Source organism: Rhinoderma darwinii, chromosome 4 (genome assembly GCF_050947455.1).
Source record: "Rhinoderma darwinii isolate aRhiDar2 chromosome 4, aRhiDar2.hap1, whole genome shotgun sequence".
Classification (NCBI taxonomy): Eukaryota; Metazoa; Chordata; class Amphibia; order Anura; family Rhinodermatidae; genus Rhinoderma; species Rhinoderma darwinii.
In genome coordinates this window covers 34,888,245-34,912,928 of record NC_134690.1, presented here as the reverse complement: position 1 = coordinate 34,912,928, position 24,684 = coordinate 34,888,245, and the positions used below count along the sequence as shown (strand labels likewise).

General features: G+C 40.5%; 2 protein-coding genes and 1 long non-coding RNA gene across 5 annotated transcripts in view; all 3 read right to left on the bottom strand.

Annotated features, from left to right (window-relative positions):
- LOC142759129 (UBX domain-containing protein 2A-like) overlaps positions 1–24,684 on the bottom strand; it is a 162,166-nt gene that overhangs the window by 17,409 nt on the left and 120,073 nt on the right. The window lies entirely within an intron of this gene.
- LOC142758978 (uncharacterized) overlaps positions 9,784–24,684 on the bottom strand; it is an 89,099-nt gene continuing 74,198 nt past the window's right edge. Inside the window, exon 9 of the mRNA XM_075860750.1 lies at positions 9,784–12,073. Within this exon, the coding sequence (XP_075716865.1) occupies positions 11,977–12,073 (97 nt within the window). The 3' untranslated portion in view covers positions 9,784–11,976. The remainder of the gene's footprint in view (positions 12,074–24,684) is intronic.
- Positions 13,955–24,592, bottom strand: LOC142759127 (uncharacterized). 3 transcript variants are annotated; one of them, XR_012883076.1, is made up of 14 exons: positions 23,838–24,592; positions 23,648–23,712; positions 23,458–23,522; positions 21,453–21,509; positions 20,305–20,369; positions 19,530–19,568; positions 19,314–19,416; positions 19,129–19,194; positions 18,342–18,392; positions 16,957–17,007; positions 16,777–16,841; positions 15,868–15,918; positions 15,695–15,747; positions 13,955–15,484 (listed from the first exon to the last, which is right to left on the bottom strand). It is a non-coding gene; the product is annotated as an uncharacterized LOC142759127 (long non-coding RNA). The 3 variants fall into 3 exon arrangements; XR_012883077.1 differs by lacking the exon at positions 16,777–16,841; XR_012883078.1 differs by lacking the exons at positions 16,777–16,841; positions 16,957–17,007.

The following is a 24,684-nucleotide window of genomic DNA, read 5'->3' as shown; positions in this document are numbered from 1 at the left end:
TTAAGGGGTTAATCAGCGGGGACACAGCGATCGGTCCCCGCTGTAGGAGCTGTGACAGCTGCTGAACAAGACAGGAGCTGTCACAGCTCCTGTATGTGTCGGGAGGACGGCCGAAACGGCCGTTACTCCCGAGACGTACTATTAGGTCATGGAGCGCGAATGCTATAGTTACCATGATCTAATAGTACGTCCAGGAGCGGGAAGGGGTTAAAGGGAATGTGTTGCTAGAAAAAATTTTTTTTTTTTTTTAGTTAAACAATTTAGTGTATTCGTGTATTAAACATTGTTCTATTTTTTTTTATTTTTTTCACGAGTCAGGAAATATTATAAATTAGATTCTAATTTATAATATTTCCCAGTGCTGGTCACTAGATGGAGCAATTCCCAAAATTGCAGCATTGCATGTGGTAAAGCAACCACATTGCTTTATGCTGCAAAATTTGAGAAAACTCACTCGCTCTAGTGAGCTCTCAGAATCCCCCCTCCTTTATCCTGGCTAGTGCCGGGAAAAACGAGGGGATTGAACGGTCAAACCTCCTACACTGTGTGTCGCCATTTTTTGAGCTAACACACAGTGTAGTAGGTTAACACACAGTAGTAAATACACAGTAAAACACGTACATACATAGAAATAACTTACCTGCTCCTGCCGCCGCCCTTCCCTCCGGTCCGTCCGCTCCGTCTGCTACCTCCGCTCCAAGTGCACAAGTCCGGAAGCCGCGACCGGAAGTAGTAATCTTACTGTCCGGCCGCGACTTCCGGTCCACAAGAAAATGGCGGCGGACGTCACACAGTTCAACTTGGACTATGTGGGAGCGGCGCATGCGCCGTTCCCACACAGACGGCGTGCAGCATAGTGGATGGAACGGGCCCCGTTCGCATTCACTATGGGACTGTATGTGCCGTATTCCATGTCTGTATGTGTCGTTAAAATTTTTTTTCGTGACACTGGTCCTTTAAGGTATTTATCTAGGGGTGTAGAGATACACAACGCAAAAATGTAAAAAGGATGAATTAATGGGAATTCTCAGATAATCAGGATATATATTGTTTTATGCAAATGTTTAATACATTTTTTTAAATGAAGTGATAGAAAAATATATCTGTGTAAATCGGCTGCTGTGTTAGAAATATATTGCATTCTTATCTTGGGGGGCCGTACAGAAGAAAAGCGACGCTATTTTCTAATAAGGGAGGCATGTGCCTAGAAATGCATTTGACAGTCATATAGACAATGTCTTGCTAACAAAGCAGTTTTTAGACATTTGTATCATTCTGATGCCGTTGTGAATAGCGTTCTGGTCTGATGTGTAACAAATTATAGCGGAAAAAATAATCTGTACTGGAGTGAAGGGCAATATATACAAATGGAGGAAAATGTATCCAACTATGTTGCAAACGCGAGTCTGTTCACTAGGTAGAAGAACACCTGCAGGGCTATCATGACAAGCTTTTTTCTTTTCTGTAACTGGTTGTGCAACGTCTCTTTGGCTCCATCAATCCTTATGAGGGACGAATGTGCCAAGTGACGCGGTACACCATAACAGGCCCCTGCCCGGCAAGATAGGAACCGCTATGTGCACAAAACAACCAATCACCTACAGAATATATAGAGGGGCAGTGCCCAAAACCATCTATAGGAACAGTAAAGGATCACTAAACCCCAAAATGATGTCAGTATTTCCAGAAGAACTGTAACAAAGCCCATGGTGTATTGATAAGGAACAGCTCGATTATTAGAGATCCTCCAAATAAAAAAAAGATCATTCCCGTATCACGGTACAGAATTAGGAATGTAACAGCTGTTTGTTTCAGGACATAGTCATGAGAACAGTCAATATAAAAAAATTGTGGATGTGGGATTTTGTACTGGAAAATTAATTCTATGACTTAATCACCCACAAATAAATAAAAAAAAATCATAAGGGGTAAAATTTGTTTCACGGGTCTGAAAAATATGTGCTCTACAACCTCTTCCACAAGAAATAATCCCGACTTGGAAAGCCCACAAACTAAAAAGAAAATATAAAGAAATTGACTCCCTAAAAATACCCCCCCACCCATTTTTTTTTGTGTTAAATGCTAGTAATTTGAAACCGTGTGAAAGGTTTCTAAACAGTTACAAAGGGCTGGTTTTGATGGACACATGGGGCAATAAAAGTGGGTATCCCTCATCCTGCCATGCTTGCTACATACCCGGCACCTTTTTTTGGGGATATTTTTGGGTCTCAGTGGAAGGTGTAAAAAGTGGCGCTCTGAAAGCCTGCGCATATCCTTAGATTCACAGGATTGTGCAGGTATAGTGGACTCAAAAAGGAGATGCTCAATGACCTTCTCCTGAAATTGAAGAAAAGTGAGCGTTCCTTTTTGAAAATAACAAAACTGTTTTAGGTAGCAACCCGGATGAGGTAGATTGCTACCTTTTTGTACCAGGCCTTATTTTTGCTCTTCACCAGGTAAGGCTGAAGCACCTGGTCGGAAAGGTCTACACCCCCCATAAATTTGTTGTAGTCTGTTACACAGACAGGTTTCTGCTTGCAGTGGTAGCCCTCTCTCCCTAATTGCCACAGTGGTGTCCGTGTGTACGGTGGACAGCATGTAGACATCCTTCCTGTCGGTCCACTTCACTGCAAGTAATTCCTCACTTGCAAGGGCCATGAATATTCCTGTTTCCAAATGCCTGGACACCAACTGTTGTGGGAATCCCACTCTGTTCTTCCGTACTGTCCCACAGGCCCCTGTATTTGCAGCATGGAGGGCTTTATAAAGGGCAGCACCTGTATAAAAGTTGTCTGTATAGACGTAGTACCCCTTGTGCAGAAATGGCTCCATTAGGATCCACACTATTTTGCCAGAGATGCCAATAGTTTCTGGGAAGCCTGGGATATGAATTTGGCGGTCCCTGCCTTCATATATTTTAAAACCGCAGGTGTAACCCGTTGTGCTCTCACACACTTTGTATAATTTCACCCCATATCTGGCTCGTTTGGAAGGGATGAATTGACGAAAAGAAAGCCGGCCTTTGAAGCTCATGTGCCATTCATCTACAGACCAATTTTTGTCAGCGGTGTACAAAATTAGAAATTAATCATTTAGAAGGGTGATTAATGGCCTTAATTTATTAAGCCGATCATAGGCTGGGTCACTTCTTGGGGGGACTTGGGAATTGTCGGTAAAATGCATGAACCGCATTAGGGCCTCATAGCGGTTTCTGGACATCACTGCTGCAAATACAGGGGTAGCGTGGACAGCACTAGAAGTCCAGTAGGACCGGACAGATGTTTTTTTTTAACCAAACCACATATTGAGGGTAATGTCTAAATTTTTTTTCATTTCTGGGACACTTGTGGGGTTCCACATTCTTGAGTATATACATAGTTACATAGTTAGTACGGCTGAAAAAAGACACATGTCCATCAAGTTCAACCAAGGGAAGGGAAAAGGGAAGGAAAAATTTCTACACATAGGAGCTAATATTTTTTTGTTCTAGGAAATTATCTAACCCTTTTTTTGCAGCATCTGCTGTCCCTGCTGTGACCAGCTCCTGCGGTAGACTATTCCATAGATTCACAGTTCTCACTGTAAAGAAGCCTTGTCGCCTCTGCAGCTTGAACCTTTTTTTCTCCAGACGGAGGGAGTGCCCCCTTGTTTTTTGAGGGGGTTTTACAAGGAACAGGATTTCACCATATTTTTTGTATGTGCCATTAATATATTTATATAAGTTAATCATGTCCCCCCTTAGTCGTCTTTTTTCAAGGCTAAATAGGTTTAATTCTTTCAATCTTTCCTCATAACTTAAATTCTCCATGCCCCTTATTAGCTTCGTTGCTCTTCTTTGTATTTTTTCCAACTCCAGGGCATCCTTTCTATGAACTGGAGCCCAGAACTGGACTGCATATTCCAGATGAGGCCTCACTAATGCTTTGTAAAGTGGTAATATTACATCCCTGTCCCGCGAGTCCATGCCTTTTAATACACGACAATATCCTGCTGGCCTTTGAAGCAGCTGATTGACACTGCATGCTGTTATTGAGTTTATGATTTACAAGTACACCCAGATCCTTCTCAACAAGTGAATCCGCCAGTGTAGCTCCCCCTAGGACATATGATGCATGCAGGTTGTTGGTACCCAGATGCATAACTTTACATTTATCTACATTAAACTTCATCTGCCAAGTGGACGCCCAAACACTTAGTTTGTTTAAATCTGCCTGTAATTCATGAACATCTTCCATAGACTGAACTATATTACATAGCTTGGTGTCATCTGCAAAAATAGAAATAGTGCTATTAATCCCATCTTCTATATCATTAATAAATAAGTTGAATAATAGGGGTCCCAGCACTGAACCCTGGGGTACACCACTTATAACCGGTGACCATTCAGAGTAGGAATCATTGACCACAACTCTCTGGATACGGTCCTTGAGCCAATTCTCAATCCAATTACAAACTACATTTTCTAAACCTATAGTACTTAATTTACCCATTAGGCGTCTATGGGGGACAGTGTCAAATGCCTTTGCAAAGTCCAAAAACACTAAATCCACAGCGGCCCCTCTGTCTAGACTTCTGCTCACCTCTTCATAAAAACAGATCAGGTTAGTTTGACAACTTCTGTCCTTAGTAAAACCGTGCTGGCTGTCACTTATAATGCTATTTATTGTCACATAATCCTGTATATAGTCCCTCAATAGCCCCTCAAACATTTTCCCCACGATGGATGTTAAGCTTACTGGTCTATAATTACCCAGGGAAGACATAGAGCCCTTTTTGAAAATAGGCACCACATTTGCCCTGCGCCAGTCCCTTGGCACTATACCAGTCACTAGAGATTCTCTGAATATTATGAAAAGGGGGACAGAAATAACTGAACTAAGCTCTTTAAGAACTCTAGGGTGTAACCCATCTGGTCCCGGGGCCTTGTGCACATTTATTTTATTTAATTTAGCTTGGACCATCTCTACATTCATCCAATTCAGTATATCAACTGATATATTAACAGCACTGGCACCGGCTACATCAGCTGCTCCTTCTTCAGTTGTATATACAGAGCTAAAGAACCCATTTAGTAACTCTGCCTTCTCTTGATCCCCTGTGACCAACTCCCCATTACCACTATCTAGGGGTCCTACATGTTCAGACCTGGGCTTTTTTGCATTTATATGCTTGAAGAATTTTTGGGGATTTGTTTTACTATCCTTGGCCACCTGCCTTTCATTTTGTATTTTTGCTGATTTTATTACATTTTTACAGATTTTATTAAGCTCTTTATATTTTACAAAGGCTACAGCTGTACCCTCAGATTTGTATTTTTTAAATGCCCTTTTTTTGTCATGTATTGCCCCTTTCACAGAAGGTGTAAGCCATGTGGGGTTTAATTTGAGTTGTTTATACTTGTTACCTGTAGGAATAAATTTTGCACTATAATAACTCAAAGTAGATTTGAAAATCTCCCATTTATCATTTGTTCCATTATTTGACATTAGTTCTTCCCAGTCTATATCCTGAATTGCAGCCCTCATCCTGGGGAAATTGGCTTTCTTAAAATTAAATGTTTTTGCCCTCCCAGCCTGCGTTTGTTTTTTACAGTATAGGTAAAATGTAACTATATTATGATCACTGTTACCGAGGTACACCTCTATAGCGACTGCTGTATCTACCACCATAGGACTATGGGGTTCAGCGGTAGAATAGGAATCGTCACTGTCGGGAAAAAGTTCTGAAGCGGTGTCAGTTTCACTTTCAGATATGCAAAAAAATGGGACATAGAATGTAATTAAAACCACAGAAAAGGCCATACTCACAGATTAGGTGGTGGGTAAAAAAACCCGTTCCAAACAGGACGCAACCAGGTCAGAGAATGCTGTTGAAGGAAAGTGCCCAGGTGTGTTTAAATAATGATAGCCGCTCCCACTAACCTTGAGGGGAGTGGTGTGTTGGGCATAGAAGTAAATGTATAATAATAATAAATAAATAATAAAGTACTGTGTATAGTGTACATGTGAGGTATAGGGGACATGACTAAGTGTAGTGTGCAGAAATCAGGGCTGTGAGTGAAACAAAACGTGAGTGTAGTGTGTAAAACATGGAGGCATAGTGTTTGGATAGTGAGGCACAGCATATATCGCCGAATAGCAGCCTATTTATAATGCCCATACTGTAAGAGAGCGGGCTGCCCTGCATGCAATGCCAAACATCCGCACACCAGGCTATCCCAGCATCATAAGATCCGTGCGCGTCCTGAAAAAAAGGTATGTACAATGTAAGTAACCATGAAAAAACATGGGGTATTAGTTGTCGTTTTGGCCAAAAGAACGCAAGCTCGTTTCACTTTCAGAACTGTTGGAACATAGCAAGGCGTAGGCTTGCTTCGCGCTGTACAGTCTCTGAGACATTATATTTATAGATATGTATGTATGTATGTATGTACAGTATATATATATATATGCCCTATAAGTCCTATAAGAACCCTAAGGCTGGGCTCACACACCTTATTTACGGACGTAATTCGGGTGTTTTACACCTCGAATTACGTCCAAAAATAAGGCTCCAAAGCGCCGGCAAACATCTGCCCATTCATTTGAATGGGTTTTACGATGTTCTGTGCACACCGGCGGTTTTTTTACGCGCCGCTGTCAAAAGACGGCGAGTAAAAAGACGCCCGTGTCAAAAAGGTGCCTGTCACTCCTTGAGACGTAAATGGAGCCGTTTTTCATTGGCACCATTCAAAAACAGCTCCAATTACGAACGTAATTTCCGCCGCGAAAAACGCGAGTACAATCAATTACGTCTGAAATTCAGGAGCTGTTTTCTCCTGAAAATAGCTCCGTAATTTCAGCCCTATAGGACGCTGCCATGTGAACCCAGCCTAAAGTAAACCTAAAAACTACACTAACTATTATTTTTTTTATTTTTTATAACAGACGTAATAAAATAAAGCCCTAATGTAGTCTTACGGCTATTATGGCCCTAAACACTAACGCTAAACTAGCACTAACCCTAAACTAACACTTACGCTAAACTAGCACTAACGCTAAACTAACACTAACGTTAAACTAGCACTAACGCTAAACTAGCACTAACGCTAAACTAACACTTACGCTAAACTAGCACTAACGCTAAACTAGCACTAACGCTAGTCTAGATTTTATATTATATATATATATATATATATATATATATATATATATATATATATACTAGAAAGCGGTGATTTGTTTCTTCACTTTTTTTTACAGCACAGGACGCAGACTGATCTCTCTCTCCTCTCAAGGAACAACTACAATGAGAGGAGAGAGAAACACAGCCCATGTCCTGGCTGTGTTATTAAAATAACTGTCTTTGATCTCTGTGATAGGTTTTATCACACAGATCACCTGATCAGGGACCAGTCACAACGGTCCCTGATGGTTTCTGTGCCAGCTGCTGACACAGGCAGGTTATGCACAGTGCATGCGCGCGCCATTTTGTGTGTGAGGGGGGGAATCGGAAGGGGGGAATCAGACGTGGGAGGGGGGGTGATTCATCTGGGGTATACTGGGGAACACTTATTACCCTTTCTCTCTAAGGAGTTATTCCATGAGAGGAGAGAGAAAGGGTAACGATCTGCCGCTTTGCAGTGACCGCCGTGATTTAACGAATCACGGCGATCACGTGACCAGAGACCACTCGTTATGGTCTCTGGTTGTTGCTCTGAACCCTCAACTACCTCCGGTAACTGAGAGAACGGAGCTTTGATCATTTATTTTGGCGCTACATTAGGCTAAAACGCTGCCGTGTAAAGGCGGCGCCTTAGCCTAAAGCCCCTTAGTGACCGCTGTGAAAAGGCGTATTGGTGGTCACTAAGGGGTTAAAAAAGATATTTCCATTGATGGGAATTAATTTCCTCCATGGAGAATGGTTACAAAGCCGAGTGACAACCATTATGGTCATCATCAGAACTCCTCCAGGACTTTCCCAGACTCTCCCCTCTCCACAGCCACATAACTCTGTTTATTTACCCATAAAGCAGGAAAGACATGAAGTGAAAGAGAAAACAGAAGAACAGAGTTTTTAAAATTTATTTTTTTAATTTCCGCAATGATAATGAATTAACTAAATCCAGGTGGCAAATTTGGGAAAGGTTTTGCCGCTGATGATGATTGATGTTCGGGCTCTACATGTTGTCTCGTAGAGAGAGAAACCTAAAGAGAAAGAGGTCAAGTACATTCAAAATAATGTGTAATAGAAAAACTTTCTTTATTAACAGATAGAAAGACAAACAGTTAAAAATGAGTCATACAGTGTAAAAGGGCGTCAGCCCACACGGAATACATGAAAAGATACTGATGATGGTATTAAATAACAAAGACCCAGGGTTAAATGTTAACAGTGAACAGCTCGATACATGTAGCATAAATATAAGGGAATAGATCAAGTGATCAAGTAATTCTGATGTCTATAACACCATAAGCTGGTATTGGTAGTTGTAATCAGTAAATATAGGTTAATATCATGTAGCAGTATAGCTGAGACTGATTGAGGAGCAGTACAACCTGGATCTAAGTGGCCATGTGCATTAGGTAAATAAAACATGTCACGTACCCGGATTCATGTAGCCGCATGGGGGAGACGCCAAGCCCGACGCGCGTTTCGGCGGATGCCTTCGTCCGGGGGTGGCGTCTTCCCTGCGGGACCCTCCCTTATATCTGAACATGATTAGAGAAGATTGGTATCCGTGTGGGTCATATGGGAGGTTATTTCGGCGACAGGCCGGGGGTAGCAAGATGGCTACTGCCCCACTTCCGGTGAACCGCGTCATCGAGGCGGACGTGCGCGGACGCTGTCTGACAGCGCCGCCCACGTCCAGCCAGGATTGAAGACCCGGCCGAAAGTGAGTGAGCCACTCCCCCACCCCTAGCTAGCGCACACCTCTCTCACCCCGTACCACTGGATAAGAAGCAGGCTTATGAAACAGTTAGAGATAACTGAGATAGATGTATGTAGATATAGATAAGGGGATCGGGAGACGATAAATGTTAGTTTAATACCAAGAATATGGCACATATGAATGTAACCTGTGAAGAAGAGAAAAAGCAGAAAAGAAGAGAAGGGAGAAACGGAAGAAACAAAGAAGGAAACCAGAGACAGAAAAAACGCAAGTGTGTGTGAATGTTGACAAGAGGACGGTCCATGTAAACACTTGGATGATACACTGAAATGTAAATAAGGGACCGAAAAAAACTAAAAAACTGAATAAATAAATAATTAATGGATTACTAAGTGAAGGAAGTGACAAAATATGTGTAAATAAAGAAATAACAAACCCATACCATTTCATTGTATGTATGTATGTGATGAATATGCAAATGTATGAAGTACTGTATGTGAAAATTCTATATATATATATAAATAAATAAATAGTCAAACATGTTCATAATTATGAATACATCAAAAATAAATAAAAATTATATATATGTATAAATGTATCCATATACTGTTGTGTAAAAGAGAAAACATAATGTGTATAAATAAATGTAGCAAAAAAAGAGCATAATTAATATATGTATTAGGTTTGCCAAGATTAAATAGTGTAAGACCATATATTAAAGAGAAACAAGAAAAAAGATGTATATATAGACTATTTATATTTATGCACATACATGATCAGTAGTGTTCACATTCAGTACATCAATGGTTTCTTGATCCATCAAGGATCGCCAGGCGCCATCTCTGGCTTTGTAATCCATGGGACCCACGGATTACAAAGCCAGAGATGGCGCCTGGCGATCCTTGATGGATAAAGTTTTTAGAGATGAGTCTGCAGTGTCTGGTTTTAGTGGTTCAGAGAGTGTGAGTGAACTCCAGTATAGATACAAAAATTTACTCCATAGACGCATGAAGGTCTGGTGGAACAAAGTGTTCCTAGAAAATTATATTCAGAGATGTCTTATCCCAAGGGGTCTTAGGATCAAAATCTTTCCCTCATTTCCAATCAGTGATGAAACTTTCATCACTAGGTGGGAAGATATTTGTAACAATAGTTCCAAAAAGTTCATGGAACTCTTGGTAGGACTCAACCAAGACACACTCGCTTTGCTGGACGCAGAAATTGAAGATGTTCAATCTCAGCTTATTGCACTCTTATCTGTAGATAGTATGGCCAGATTTAGACAAAGTCTTGAAGTTCAATTCTCCGAATGGGAGAAGGAAATTCAAGCTACAAAATCTAAAAAGTTCACCAGAGATGTTGGAGATTTCCAGCAAAACCAGGTGTACAGATGGAGGAGAAACAAAATAGGTGGTCGGAGTCGCACACCCTCTGTATCCTCTATCTCCTCTCTCAGTGAAACAGTAAATGCATTCTCTCGTTTCAATCAACCATCTGGCTCACGTCCAAAAAGAAAATTTACACAAAGACAAATGGCAAACAAGAAGAGACCAGATACGCAAGATCCTACTCATCGCCTAAAGGTGATTAACCTATCTGTACACACTTTTTCAGATATAGACAGAGAGGTCATTGAAAAGGGTCTTACTTTCTCACCTTGTAATCGCTTTGATGCTTTCTCTGTAGTAAAAGATCTCAACATGTTTGGTCGGTCACTTATACACAAAAAATGGTTCCACAAATCCACTCATGTGGATCTTTTTCCTACCACAGAGGAGCAACAAGCATTAGGGACTCTTGAGGAATTGTTGGAAGAACAGGATACTACTGTTTCAGGTAAAATCCCAGTATGTGTTCGTATGAAATCCAAGAAATTCCCCCCTCTTAGTTTGTGCCCCGCTGTAGATTCTTTTGTTAAGGCGGTTACACTAGAATTTCAAAATATTCCTGCTAATGTCAAGCATGATAATCTAACCACATTACAACGTGAAAGCTTAAATAGATTACAGAAAATGAAGGATGTTGTATTCAAGGCTGCCGATAAAGGCGGGAATGTTGTTGTATGGCCCTGTCACATGTATGAGGCCGAAGCCTACAGACAATTGCGTGACAGACAGTGCTACAAAAAACTAACATTCAATCCCTCATCCTCTTTTAGATCTACACTGCAGCAGATATTTTCGAAAGCCTTACAAGAAGATGTTATAAATAAGGATTTGTTAACCGCACTTACAACGGTTGAACCTACTGTCCCTACGCTGTATTTACTCCCTAAAGTGCATAATAATGACAAAATACCACCAGGAAGACCAATAATTTCAGGTAGGGGCAGTATTACAGAGAAGTGCTGTAAATATATTGACCACCACCTGAAGGATTTGGTTATAAACCTTCCTTCATATGTTCGTGATTCTGCAGATCTTCTTCAGAAAGTTAGCGGCATCAGCATTGACGATGATATGCTGCTAGTTGCGATTGACGTTGAATCGCTCTACACTAGTATTAGGCATGCTGATGGCATTAGGGCCACTAAATTCTTTCTGTCAACTACGAATTTGGAAAAATCCATGTGTGATTTTCTTGCTGAACTATTGGAATACACCTTGACGCACAACTTTTTCACCTTCAATGGGCACTTTTACCTACAGCTCCAGGGAACGGCGATGGGGGCTGCTTGTGCACCCTCATATGCCAATCTGTTCCTTGGACTGTGGGAGAGGGACCTTTTCTCAGATGGCCAGGATGATTCAATGGACCGGATCCTGTTTTGGGCACGGTACATTGATGACATCCTGGTCATTTGGAAGGGTACTGCCTCTGAGCTGGACAAATTCATGGTAGAGCTCAACAAGAACCAGCTCAATCTTAAATTTACGTACAAATCCAACAGTCAGCACATTGATTTTTTGGACATTAAATTAACCAAGGACATTGATGGTTTTTTACAGAGTGACGTGTATCGCAAGGAGACCTCGGTTAATTCTTTACTGCATTTTTCATCCTCCCATCCACCACAGACCCTACAGGCGATCCCTATCGGGCAATTCCTGAGGATAAGGAGGATATGCTCCTCTGACACCATTTTTGAGGAACAGGCCAAGGACTTAAAAAACCGTTTCATAGATCGAGGCTATAGTATGCGGTCCATCAAAAAGGCGTATCACAGGGCCAAGTATACAAATAGAGATGATCTTTTGTTTCCTAAGAAGAAGAGAGATACACAGAATAAGGTGAGGTTTATAACAAACTATCACTCGAGGTGGCCGCAAATGAGGGAAATTTTCAAAAGGTATTGGCCCATTTTGCTCACAGACCCAATTCTCACCAATTATGTGACTAGGTACCCCAGCATAACAGCAAGACGTGGGAGAAATTTGAAAGATCATTTAGTGAGGAGTCACTATGATCCGGTTACGAGAAAATATCCGTTTGGATCAAAGGGAGCAAAGTGGGGGTGTTCCCCCTGTGGGCATTGTGTGGCATGTCCTAATATCGAGAGGATCACAACTTTTCCTAATGTTACAGGTACGAAAACGTATACTATAACACATCCGATAACATGCACCACCAAAGCAGTGGTGTATTATGCAACATGTCCATGCCCTAAAGTATACATTGGTCTCACCTCTAGGGAGCTAAAAGTGAGAGTGAGGGAGCATATGTCCGATATCAGACGAGCAGCGAATGAGGAAGTCATGGAAACTTTGAAACCGATACCGCGACATTTTAAAGTACATCATTCCTGCGATCCAACAAAACTAAAGGTGAGGGGCATTGATCATATTGTCACAAATATGAGAGGAGGCAATATTAAGCAAAAATTAGCACAATGCGAAGCACGTTGGATTTGGACCCTTGGGTCAATGTATCCATCAGGCCTCAATGAATCTTTGAGTTTCGCTCCATTTCTCTGAACCACTGACTCCCTGTGGGTCTAGGTTTTTTAATTATTTTTAATCAATAAATATATATTGTTTTATTATTTTATTATGTATATATATATATACAGTCCTTACCTTGTTAACTACCCTCTTCTATGAACTCTTTATCTTTTGAAGGTATATAGAAATGCAGGTATATTTGGAGATATATATGCTGAAGATATTGGAGGCTATGGACTCTGGAGGCGTTGAAGATATTATATATGTATGCTCCTTGGCCACTGGCATGGTGTCATTCTACTCATCGTTTCTATATTGTATATATGCTTTATCGCTCTCTTTCTACTATGGGGATGCTGTCATCAGATCCATGTGGGGTTCTTTATCGATCACACTATGCACTTTAGACATACACATGCGGGTATAATCTACGTATTATATATATTGTCATGTTTTATAATGTATTGGTAACTGGTATTAATTATGTATCTTATTATTCTATATATTTCACTATTGACTTTATACACATCTACGAATTTTTTAACATATAGATATGTAGATATCTATGTACTGCCATTATACACATATTGATTGATTTTTTAACACATAGACATGTAGATACTTATTTGACTTATTTTTGCATGTCTTTTATATACATATACCTGTGCATGTTGTTTTTTTTATATATATATATACACATATATTTTTTATTGATGTATTTCTTTACCATGGATTTTATTCATTTATTTATTGTGCACCCATGCCTAATAGTGTTTATAGATACCCCTGCTTGTTGGTTTATGTCTTGCAATACATTTCTGTGCATTTGTGTATGTTTCTTTTGTGTATGGACTGAAACCATTGATGTACTGAATGTGAACACTACTGATCATGTATGTGCATAAATATAAATAGTCTATATATACATCTTTTTTCTTGTTTCTCTTTAATATATGGTCTTACACTATTTAATCTTGGCAAACCTAATACATATATTAATTATGCTCTTTTTTTGCTACATTTATTTATACACATTATGTTTTCTCTTTTACACAACAGTATATGGATACATTTATACATATATATAATTTTTATTTATTTTTGATGTATTCATAATTATGAACATGTTTGACTATTTATTTATTTATATATATATAGAATTTTCACATACAGTACTTCATACATTTGCATATTCATCACATACATACATACAATGAAATGGTATGGGTTTGTTATTTCTTTATTTACACATATTTTGTCACTTCCTTCACTTAGTAATCCATTAATTATTTATTTATTCAGTTTTTTAGTTTTTTTCGGTCCCTTATTTACATTTCAGTGTATCATCCAAGTGTTTACATGGACCGTCCTCTTGTCAACATTCACACACACTTGCGTTTTTTCTGTCTCTGGTTTCCTTCTTTGTTTCTTCCGTTTCTCCCTTCTCTTCTTTTCTGCTTTTTCTCTTCTTCACAGGTTACATTCATATGTGCCATATTCTTGGTATTAAACTAACATTTATCGTCTCCCGATCCCCTTATCTATATCTACATACATCTATCTCAGTTATCTCTAACTGTTTCATAAGCCTGCTTCTGAACCAGTGGTACGGGGTGAGAGAGGTGTGCGCTAGCTAGGGGTGGGGGAGTGGCTCACTCACTTTCGGCCGGGTCTTCAATCCTGGCTGGACGTGGGCGGCGCTGTCAGACAGCGTCCGCGCACGTCCGCCTCGATGACGCGGTTCACCGGAAGTGGGGCAGTAGCCATCTTGCTACCCCCGGCCTGTCGCCGAAATAACCTCCCATATTACCCACACGGATACCAATCTTCTCTAATCATGTTCAGATATAAGGGAGGGTCCCGCAGGGAAGACGCCACCCCCGGACGAAGGCATCCGCCGAAACGCGCGTCGGGCTTGGCGTCTCCCCCATGCGGCTACATGAATCCGGGTACGTGACATGTTTTATTTACCTAATGCACATGGCCACTTAGATCCAGGTTGTACTGCTCCTCAATCAGTCTCAGCTATACTGCTACATGATATTAACCTATATTTACTGATTACAACTACCAATACCAGCTTATGGTGTTATAGACATCAGAATTACTTGATCACTTGATCTATTCCCTTATATTTATGCTACATGTATCGAGCTGTTCACTGTTAACATTTAACCCTGGGTCTTTGTTATTTAATACCATCATCAGTATCTTTTCATGTATTCCGTGTGGGCTGACGCCCTTTTACACTGTATGACTCATTTTTAACTGTTTGTCTTTCTATCTGTTAATAAAGAAAGTTTTTCTATTACACATTATTTTGAATGTACTTGACCTCTTTCTCTTTAGGTTTCTCAGTATATATTCATGGTCAGAGTACCAGGTCATGTTGGGTTTACATGTATGTTCCTCCTACTTCATAATCTTGGTTATTTATGTCACTTTGACTGTTACCGGTACTTACGAAGATATATATCTTTAGTATCTTTTCTGATGTGGAGTGCATACGTTTGCTGCATGTGTACAATTTGGTTTTCTATGTTGTCTCGTAGCTTTGTGTTTGATGTCCTATATGCCGCCTCAAATAAAATACTCCCTTTCCCTTTCGAGGATCCAGTAAGTCTTCGTTGACTTTTCAATGTTTGTTGATAGAAAAGTTATTTTCTGCGTTTTTTTTTATAAGATGTCAAATTGTGCGTATTAAAAAGTGATGATGGTTCTTCATGGTGACCTGTAGAAGAACACATATTTTATAACCAGAAGAATACGACCATGACACACAGCGGAGTAACATGCAGTCACAGGGCCCCAGAGCAATATATGGCCCCACATCACCCCACCGACCAGGACTAATAGGTGTGGGAAATGGATGCGACTGAAAATTCATAGAATAGAGAGTTTACTGTAGTCTGCCCCTGTCTATGGAGGGTCATATACTCACTGGTGATGTGCTCATATTCTGATGTCATTTTCTGAAATTATAGATGTTCTTGTCTGGAAAAAAGGGAATGAGTTATACAGATTGATTGACTTATAGCTGTATACAGATCATATACAAAACACATGTCCTGGACTGGGGAATGTCCCTGTCTGGGGAGGGTCTCATATACTTACTGTTCAGTCTGATTTTTTGCTGCCCATAGCGGAAACTGTTGATGTTATTGTCTAGAAAAAAGGTAAGAAATTAAGCAGATTGATTGACAGGTCACTGTCACGTTGCAGTATATTGGTCATTATTATTCATCAGTATTTATAAGCCAAAACCAAAACATAATTAGAAAAAGAATAATATAAATATTCACAACTCTTCTGTGTTTTAGACCAGTTTCTATTTTTTGCTTACAGATACTGATGCAAAATACTGACGCGTGAAAGTTGCCTTATAGCTATATATATATATATATATATATATATATATATATACATTTCCGAATACATGTCCTGACTGGAGAATGTCCCTGTCTGGATTGAAACCCAGAAGCTCCTGTCCCAGGCAGCAGCTCATCTCATTGAGCTATAGGGGATGTTAGAGAGCTCCACTGCTGAATCTGCTGTCTAGGTTTTCTTGACTTTTGCGCCTCTGGATTCCTTTCCTTTATTGCCTGATTGGTCTCAGTCTTTTGGTTTACTATATAATCCTGTCCCTTGCCCTTCCTGATTGTCAGACTATTGAGATTCCTGCCTGTAGTCTAGTTCCATCTGTCTTACTCTACAAACTGTTGCTGCTCATTTGTGTACCGAAATTGAATTATTTTCTGACCACATCTCTGCCTCACTCTACAACCTGTTGTCACTTGTTTGAGCACAAATCTTGAATTGTTTCCGCTACAACCTGTTGCTGCCTATCTGTGTATCAAACTTAGATAATTTCCTCAACATGTCTCTATGCTACAATCTGTTGTTGCTTATCTGCGTACCGAACCTGGACTGTTACCTAATTACTTTTGCTATTATTAACCTCCTGCCTGATCGTTTCAGTCACAGGACTTCAAATCTGCCACTGACATTAACATATATACTCACTACTGATGTTCGAATGTTATGATCTTTTGCTACCCATATCTGCTGAAACTTTTTGATGTTAATGTCTAGAAAAAATGGGAGAAATTAGTTAAACAGATCGCTTAACTTATAACTATTTACACATAATATATGTCCTGGACTGGGGAAGGTCCCTGTCTGGGGAGGGTCTCATATACTCACTGTTAAGTCTGATGTTTTGCTGCCCATTGATTAAACTGTTGATGTTATTGTCTAGAAAAAATGGAATAAGTTAAGTTGATTCATAGACAGGCCACTTTCACACGCCAGTATTTTGGTCAGTATTTTGCAGCCAAAACTTGAAACAGAAAATATATAGAAAAAGTATAATGGAAAAATGTACATCTCTTCCGTGTTTTTGACCCTCTCCCGATCTTGGATATAAATACTAATACAAAATACTGATGTTTAAAAGGGGTCTTATTAGTACACACACAGAACACACAAACAGAATACATGTCCTGGACTAGAGAATGTCCCTGTCTGGAGAGGGTCTTATATTGTCGGGATTCAAACCGAGAAACTCCTGCTGCTTTTCTCATTGTACTATAAGGGATTTTGGAGAGTTCCACTGCTGAATATGTTGTCCAGATTTTCTTGACTTTTGCCTCTATGGATTCCATGCTTTATTGCCTGATTGGTCTCAATCTTTTGGTATACTATATAAACCTGTCCTTGCACTTCCTGATTGTCAGACTTTTGAGGTTCCTGTCTGTAGTCTAGTTTCTTTCTGCGTCACTTCACAAACTTGCTGCTCATTTGTGTATCGAAAGTAAATTGTTTCCTGACCACACCTTTGCCTCACTCTACAACCCGTTGTCACTTATATGTATACCAAACTTGGATTGTTCCCAGACCACTTATCTGCTTTAAGCTACAACCTGTTGCTTCTTATCTGTGTATCAAACTTAGATTATTCTCTAACCACTTCTCCGTGTCACGCTACAATCTGTTGTCGCTTATCTGTGTACCGAATCTGAACTGCTAGTTAACTACTTTTGCTATTATGAACCTCCTATCAGATTGTTCCAGCCTCGGTACTTCAAATCTGCCACCGACATTAGGGCCCCATGCAAACGACCATAGATTTCGTCCATAATTACGGACCTATTCATTATTATGTCCGACTGACACTTTCCCGTATATTTACGGGAAGGTGTCCTTACGGCAGAAACCTTCCGTAAAAAATCCTATTTTTTTATTTTATGGATCGGGCTCCCATACTATATAATGGAAACACTGTCCACAAATGCGTATGACTGACCACAGCCGTCTGCGGCCGGATATGCCTGTAATCATAGACTGTGATTATGGGCACGGTCATGTGCATAGAGCCTTATATATATACCCACTACTGATGTTAGGATGCTCTGATATTTTGCTGCCCATATCTGCTGAAATTTTTTTATGTTACTGTCTATAAAAAAAAGTGCAAGAATGAGTTAAACAGACCGATTAACTTATAGCTGTATACACATAAAATACCGACAGAATACATGTCCTGGACTAGAGAATGTTCCTGTCTGAGGAGGGTCTCATATACTCACTGTTTAGTTTGATGTTTTGCTGCCAATAGATGGAACTGTTGATGTTATTGTCTAGAAAAAAGGGAATGAGTTAAGTTGATTGATAGACAGGCCACTGCACACGGCAGTATTTTGGTCAGTATTTTGCATTAGTATTTATAATCCAAATCCAGAAACAGAACATAAATATAAAAAGTATTATTGAAAGTTTTGCACCTCTTCCGTGTTTTGGCCTATAAATACCCATACAAAATACTGACCAAATGACTGCCATGGAAAAGGGGGCTTATAACTATATACACAAACAGAATACATGTCCTGGGCTGCAGAATGTCCTTGCCTGGTGAGGGTCTCATTTTGTAAGGATTCATACCCAGAAACTCCTGTGTCCGAGGAGGCAGCAGCTCTTCTCATTGAGCTATAGGGGATGTTGGACAGCTCCACTGCTGAATCTGTTGTCCAGGTTTTCTTGACTTTTGCCTCTCTGGATTCCTTTCCTTTAATGCCTTTTAGGTCTCGCTCTTTTGGCTTACTATATAAACCTGTCCTTGCACTTCCTGAGTGTCAGACTATTGAGGTTCCTGCCTGTAGACTAGTTCCTTTCTCTACAAACTGTAGCACCTTATTTGTGTACCGAACATGTATTGTTTCCTCACCACGTCTCTGCTTCATTCTACAACCTGTTGCTGCTTATCTGTGTACCGAACCTGGACTGTTTCTTAATTACTTTTGCTATTATCAACCTCCTGCCTAATCATTTTAGCCACCGGTCTCCAAACCTGCCACCGACCTTGACATATATACTCACTACTTATGTTCGGATGTTCTTATCTTTTGCTGCCCATGTCTGCTCGAAAATTTTTGATGTTAATTTCTAGAAAAAAATTAAAGGAATGAACCATTAACTTTTAGCTTTATACACATAATCCACCAACCAAATGCATGTCCTGGACCTGAGGTTGCCCCTGTCTGGGGAGGGTCTCGTATACTCACTAATGATGTTATGATGTACTGATGTTATGCTGCCCAAATCTCTGATGTCAATTTTTGATGTTATGCTGCTCAAATCTCTGATGTCAATTTTTGATGTTAATGTCTAGAAAAAATAGGAAGAAATTAGTTTAACAGATTGGATAATTTATTGCACAGGCAGAATACATGTTCTGGACTAGAGAACGTCCCTGTTTGGGGAGGGTCTTATATACTCACTGTTTATTGTGATGTTTCTGAAACTGTTGATGTTATTTTCTAGAAAAAAGGGAATAAGTCAAACAAATTGATTGATTGATTGATTGTATATATAATACAAAGACTGAATACATGTCCTGGGCTGCAGAATGTGATGATGCTGCTGCCCATGTGACCGCTGCAGCCTGTGACTGGCTGCATTTGTCACTTGGGTTAAAACATCATCCCAGAAGGCCGGGCTGCATGAAGAGCAGCTGGGAAGAATAGGAGCCGTTGCTATGACAAAGATAGACTTTTTTATTATTTTAAACAAAAAACGGTTTTGTATTGTTTCAGATTTTAAATCGCATCGTTTCTGCGCAAAAATATCAACATTTGTTATTTGTTGCGGATTTTAACTCCTCATTGAATTCAATAGGCAAAACCCAAATCAAAAGTGCAACAATTCCGTTGACATTCTGTGGATTAAAAAAACGCACCGCAGGTCAATTTATGATTGTTTTCTAAGCAGATTTTTTCTGCATTCTGTCGATGAAATTTATTCAAATCTCATCCACTTTGCTGCTACGGTAATACATAACGATATCCGTTGTGGAAAATCTGCAAACATACCCAAATGGAAAAATTTTCACCTCTTCCATGTTTTGGGCCCACTTCTGTTTTTTGGCATATAAATAATAATGCAAAATAATGAGCAAGTTACTTATAGCTGTATATATATATAATACACAAACAGAATACATGTCCTGGACTGAAGAATGAATGTCCCTGTGCGTGGAGGGACTCATATACTCACTGCCGATGTTCTGGTCTTCTGAAGTTTTGCTGCCAATATCTGATGGAAATCAACGATGTTATTGTCTGGGGAAAAAAGGGGAAAGTATGAGTTAAGCAGATTGATTGACTGTAGCTGTATACACAGACATCATATAAGTCCTGGACTGGAGAATGCCCCAGTCTGGGGAGGGTCTCATATCATCACCATTCAAACACAGAAACTCCTGTGTCCGAGGCAGTAGCTCTTCTCATTGAGCTATAGGGGATGTTGGACAGCTCCACTCCTGAATCTGTTGTGTAGGTTTTATTGACTTTTGCCTCTGGAGTCCTTTTCGTTATTGCCCGATTGGTCTCACTCTTTTGGCTTACTATATAAACCTGTCCCTTGCACTTCCTGATTGTCAGACTATTAAGGTTCCCGCCTGTAGTCTAGTTCCTTTCGCTACAAACTGTAGCAGCTTATTTGTGTACCGAAATGTAATTGTTTCCTGACCACATATCTGCTTAATACTGCAACCTGTTGCTTCTTATATGTGAACCAAACTGAGATTATTTCCTAACATCTCTGCCTCACGCTATAATCTGTTGCCGCTTAAAGGGGTTTTCCCATTTTGGACATTTATGGCATATCAACAGGATATGCATTAAAAGTCTGACAGATGTGGGTCCCAGAGTCCCATGTGGGTCCCCGCGCCTATCTCTAGAACGGGGCCTCCTAAACCCTGTTCTAGCTTATTCGACTCCGCTGCCTCCCGACCACTTCCTAAGTGCTCTAAGTGCTCGCTGAGCTACGCTATTTCCGTAACTCCCACAGAAGTAAATGGGAGTTACTGAAACAGCGTAGCGCGGCGAGCTACGCTGTTTCAGGAACTCGGTAGCTACGGAAACAGCGTAGCTCGCCGTGGTACTCTGTTTCCGTAACTCCCGACCACCTAACCAGGATGTGGCCAGGAGGCAGCGGGAGCAGAGTGAGCTAGTAGTGGGTTTAGAGGGCCCTGTTCTAGAGATAGGTTCGGGTCCCAGGGAATTGTCCAAGGTGGGAAACCCCTTTAAGTGCGTACTAAACCTGGACTGGTACTTGAGCGCTTTTGATATTATCACCCTCCTGCCTAATCATTTCGGTCACAGGTCTGCAAATCTGCAACCGACCTTGACATATATACTCACTTCTGATGTCCTGATGTTATGCTGCCCGTATCTCATAAAAATTATTGATGTTAAGGTCTAGAAAAAAAGGTAAGAAATTAGTTATACAGATTGGTTGACTTACAGTATATGCAAAGACAGAATACATGTCCTGGACTGGAGAATTCCCCTGTCTGGGGTGGGTCTTTTATACTCACTAATGATGTTAAGATGTTATGCTGCCAATGTCTCATAAAAATTATTGATGTTAGTGTCTATAAAAAAAGGGAAGAAATGACAAAAGGGGTTGTCCAGGCATGGAGTAGTTTTCATACTGATTACGTATGCACAGGATACCTGGTCCCTGCACCGATCAGCTGTTTCGGCTGACTCTGAGCAATAGATGTCAGGGTCAGTAGCAGATGGCTCCAGTCACAGTATAGTGGCCATGCTGCAAGACAGCAGCTCTGCTCCTATTCAAGTGAAAAGAGCCATCTGCTTCCGACACCGTTAACTGCATAAAATCTGATGCCCAGAGGCAGCCGGAACAGCTGATCGGTGTGGGGTCCGAGTGTCGGATCTCCACAAATCATATACTGATGACCTATACTTTTTAATTTTTTCATCAGTGGAGCTGTATGAGGGCTTGTTTTTGTGAGACGAGCTATAGTTTTTATAGGTACCATTTTTGGATACATGCAACTTTTGGATCACTTTTTTTTCCAATTTTTGTAGGGCAAAGTGACCAAAAAACAGAAATTCCGGCATTGTTTTTATGGGGTTTATTTTACGCCGTTCACCGCATGGAATAAATAACATGCAATTTTTAAAGTTCATATGTATGGTTTATTTTTATTTTTTTTAATAATAAAGGACCTGATAAGGGAAAAAAAGGTGATTGTGTTTTATTTTATTACTTTATGAAATGTTAAATACTTTTGTGTAAAAAAAAACAAAAGTATATTAGGTATGATACCTTTATTGGCTAACCATAAAAGTTCTATATGCAAGCTTTCAAAGCACACAGGCTCCTTCTTCAGGCTTGCATATATAACTTTTATGGTTAGCCAATAAAGGTATCATACCTATTATACTTTTGTCTTTTTTGACACAAAAGTATTTAACATTTCATATTGTCTCTGACTAAGACGGTACTACACTATTTTATTACTTTGAAACTTTTATTATATTTTTCACAACTTTTTTTTTTTCACTTTTTTTACACTTTTCTTTAGTCCCACTAGAACTTGAAGGTCCAACTGTCAGATTTTTCTAATACATTGCACTACCAATGTAGTGCAATGCATTATATCTGTCAGTCATTCACTGACAGCAAGCCGATTAGGCTTCGCCTCCGGGCAAAGCCTAATTGGCTTCTGTAATGGCAGAGAAGGAGGCCATTGTTAGGCCTCCTGTTGCCATAGCAGCAGTCGGCAGCCCTGATTGCATGGCAGGGCTGCCGATCTGCTACCAACCTCTAAGATGCAGCGATCAATTTCGATCGCTGCATCTAGGGGGTTAGTGGCAGGTATCGGAGCTAGCTCCGGTTCTTGCCGTTACTGGTGGATGTCAGCTGTATCATACAGCTGACATCCACCGCTGATGACGCTTACAGGCGGCTCTGGAAGCCTTTTAGGCCCTGCCTCCAGGCGGGCCCAGAAAAACTTCTGTACTAGGCATTCCGGGAGGAAAATGTTAGGCCTCCGGTTGCCTTTGCAGTCACCGGCACTCCAGCAATTTCATTGCTGGGGTGCCGATGAGCTGCAAACCCCTTAAATGCCATAACCCCAGGGTGTCAGCTGTAACATACAGCCAACACCCGGGGATGGTGGCACCGACTCGGCTTCTGAGGAGGTGTCCACCATTTGTCGTATAGATACGGCAAAATGCGGGAAGCACTAGCTTTCCATGACATATTCATACGACAAATTGTCGGGAAGCGGTTAAACAGACTGATTGACTTCATAAATAAATATATATGCAAAGAGAAGAATACATGTCCTGGACTGGAGGATGCCCCTGTCTGGGGTGGGTCTTGTATACTCACTAATGATGTTATAATGTCCTGATGTTATTCTGCCAATGCCTGATGAAAATTATTGATGTTAATGTCTAAAAATAAAGGGAAGGAATGAGTTAAACAGATTCATTGACATAGCTATATACATAATACAAAGACAGAATACATATCATAGACTGGAGGATGCCCCTGTCTGGGGAGGGTCTCGTATACTCACTAATGATGTTATGATGTCTTGATGTTATGCTGCCAATGTCTGCTGAAAATTATTGATGTTAATGTCTAAAAACAAAGGGAAGGAATGAGTTAAACAGATTTATTGACATAGTTATATACATAATACAAAGACAGAATACATGCCATAGACTGGAGGATGTCCCTGTCTGGGGAGGGTCTCATATACTTACTAATGATGTTATGATGTCCTGATGTTATGCTGCCAATGTCTGATGAAAATTATTGATACTAATGTCTAAAAATAAAGGGAAGGAATGAGTTAAACAGATTTATTGACATAGCTATATACATAATACAAAGACAGAATACATATCCTGGAATCAGTGGCGAATTAAGTAGACCATAGGCCCTGGGCTGTTAGCCAAACTTGGGCCCACCCCTTCTCCACCGCCACGCCGCATCTATTGCTAACCCTACCTTTTTGCACAAGCATTAACAAATGGATGTTATGATTCCTCTTTCACAGGGCTGTGCCCCTACATACTGACAGTATCACACTGTCTAGGGACACATCCTCCTGACAAGGGGATTGGTAACACAAATTTTTCTATCAGACCTGGACTGCACAAAGACTTCATGTGGAATACAAGGATTTTCTATAATAAACATGTCAGGAGAGGGGACAGATTCTCTACAATTCCAGTGACTCACAGGTGACGACGTCTCATATATATATATTGTAGCAGTGCAGCTACTGGACGGTGCAGAAACTCAGGTGTTAAGCAACCAGGGAGCATGTACAACAGAGAGGGTTTTCTCTGCTGTTGCTTGGGTGTAAAGCCTGGAATAGGGCTGTCTGATGAGCTTAGTTAGGCTTCAGCTGAGACGGCTCTTTAATTCAGGGGTGTGCAGTTCACACAGAGCTCTCAGTCTGGGGAAGACAGGCATGCTAGCCTGTGAGAGTCACCACCGTGTGAGGTAAAACTGTGAAGGTTTTGAGGTGCTGGGCACAAGGTTCAGTGTCTCGTAGTGAGGGACACTGAATGTGTTGGTTAGAGGCTGGATGGCCTAGGGTTT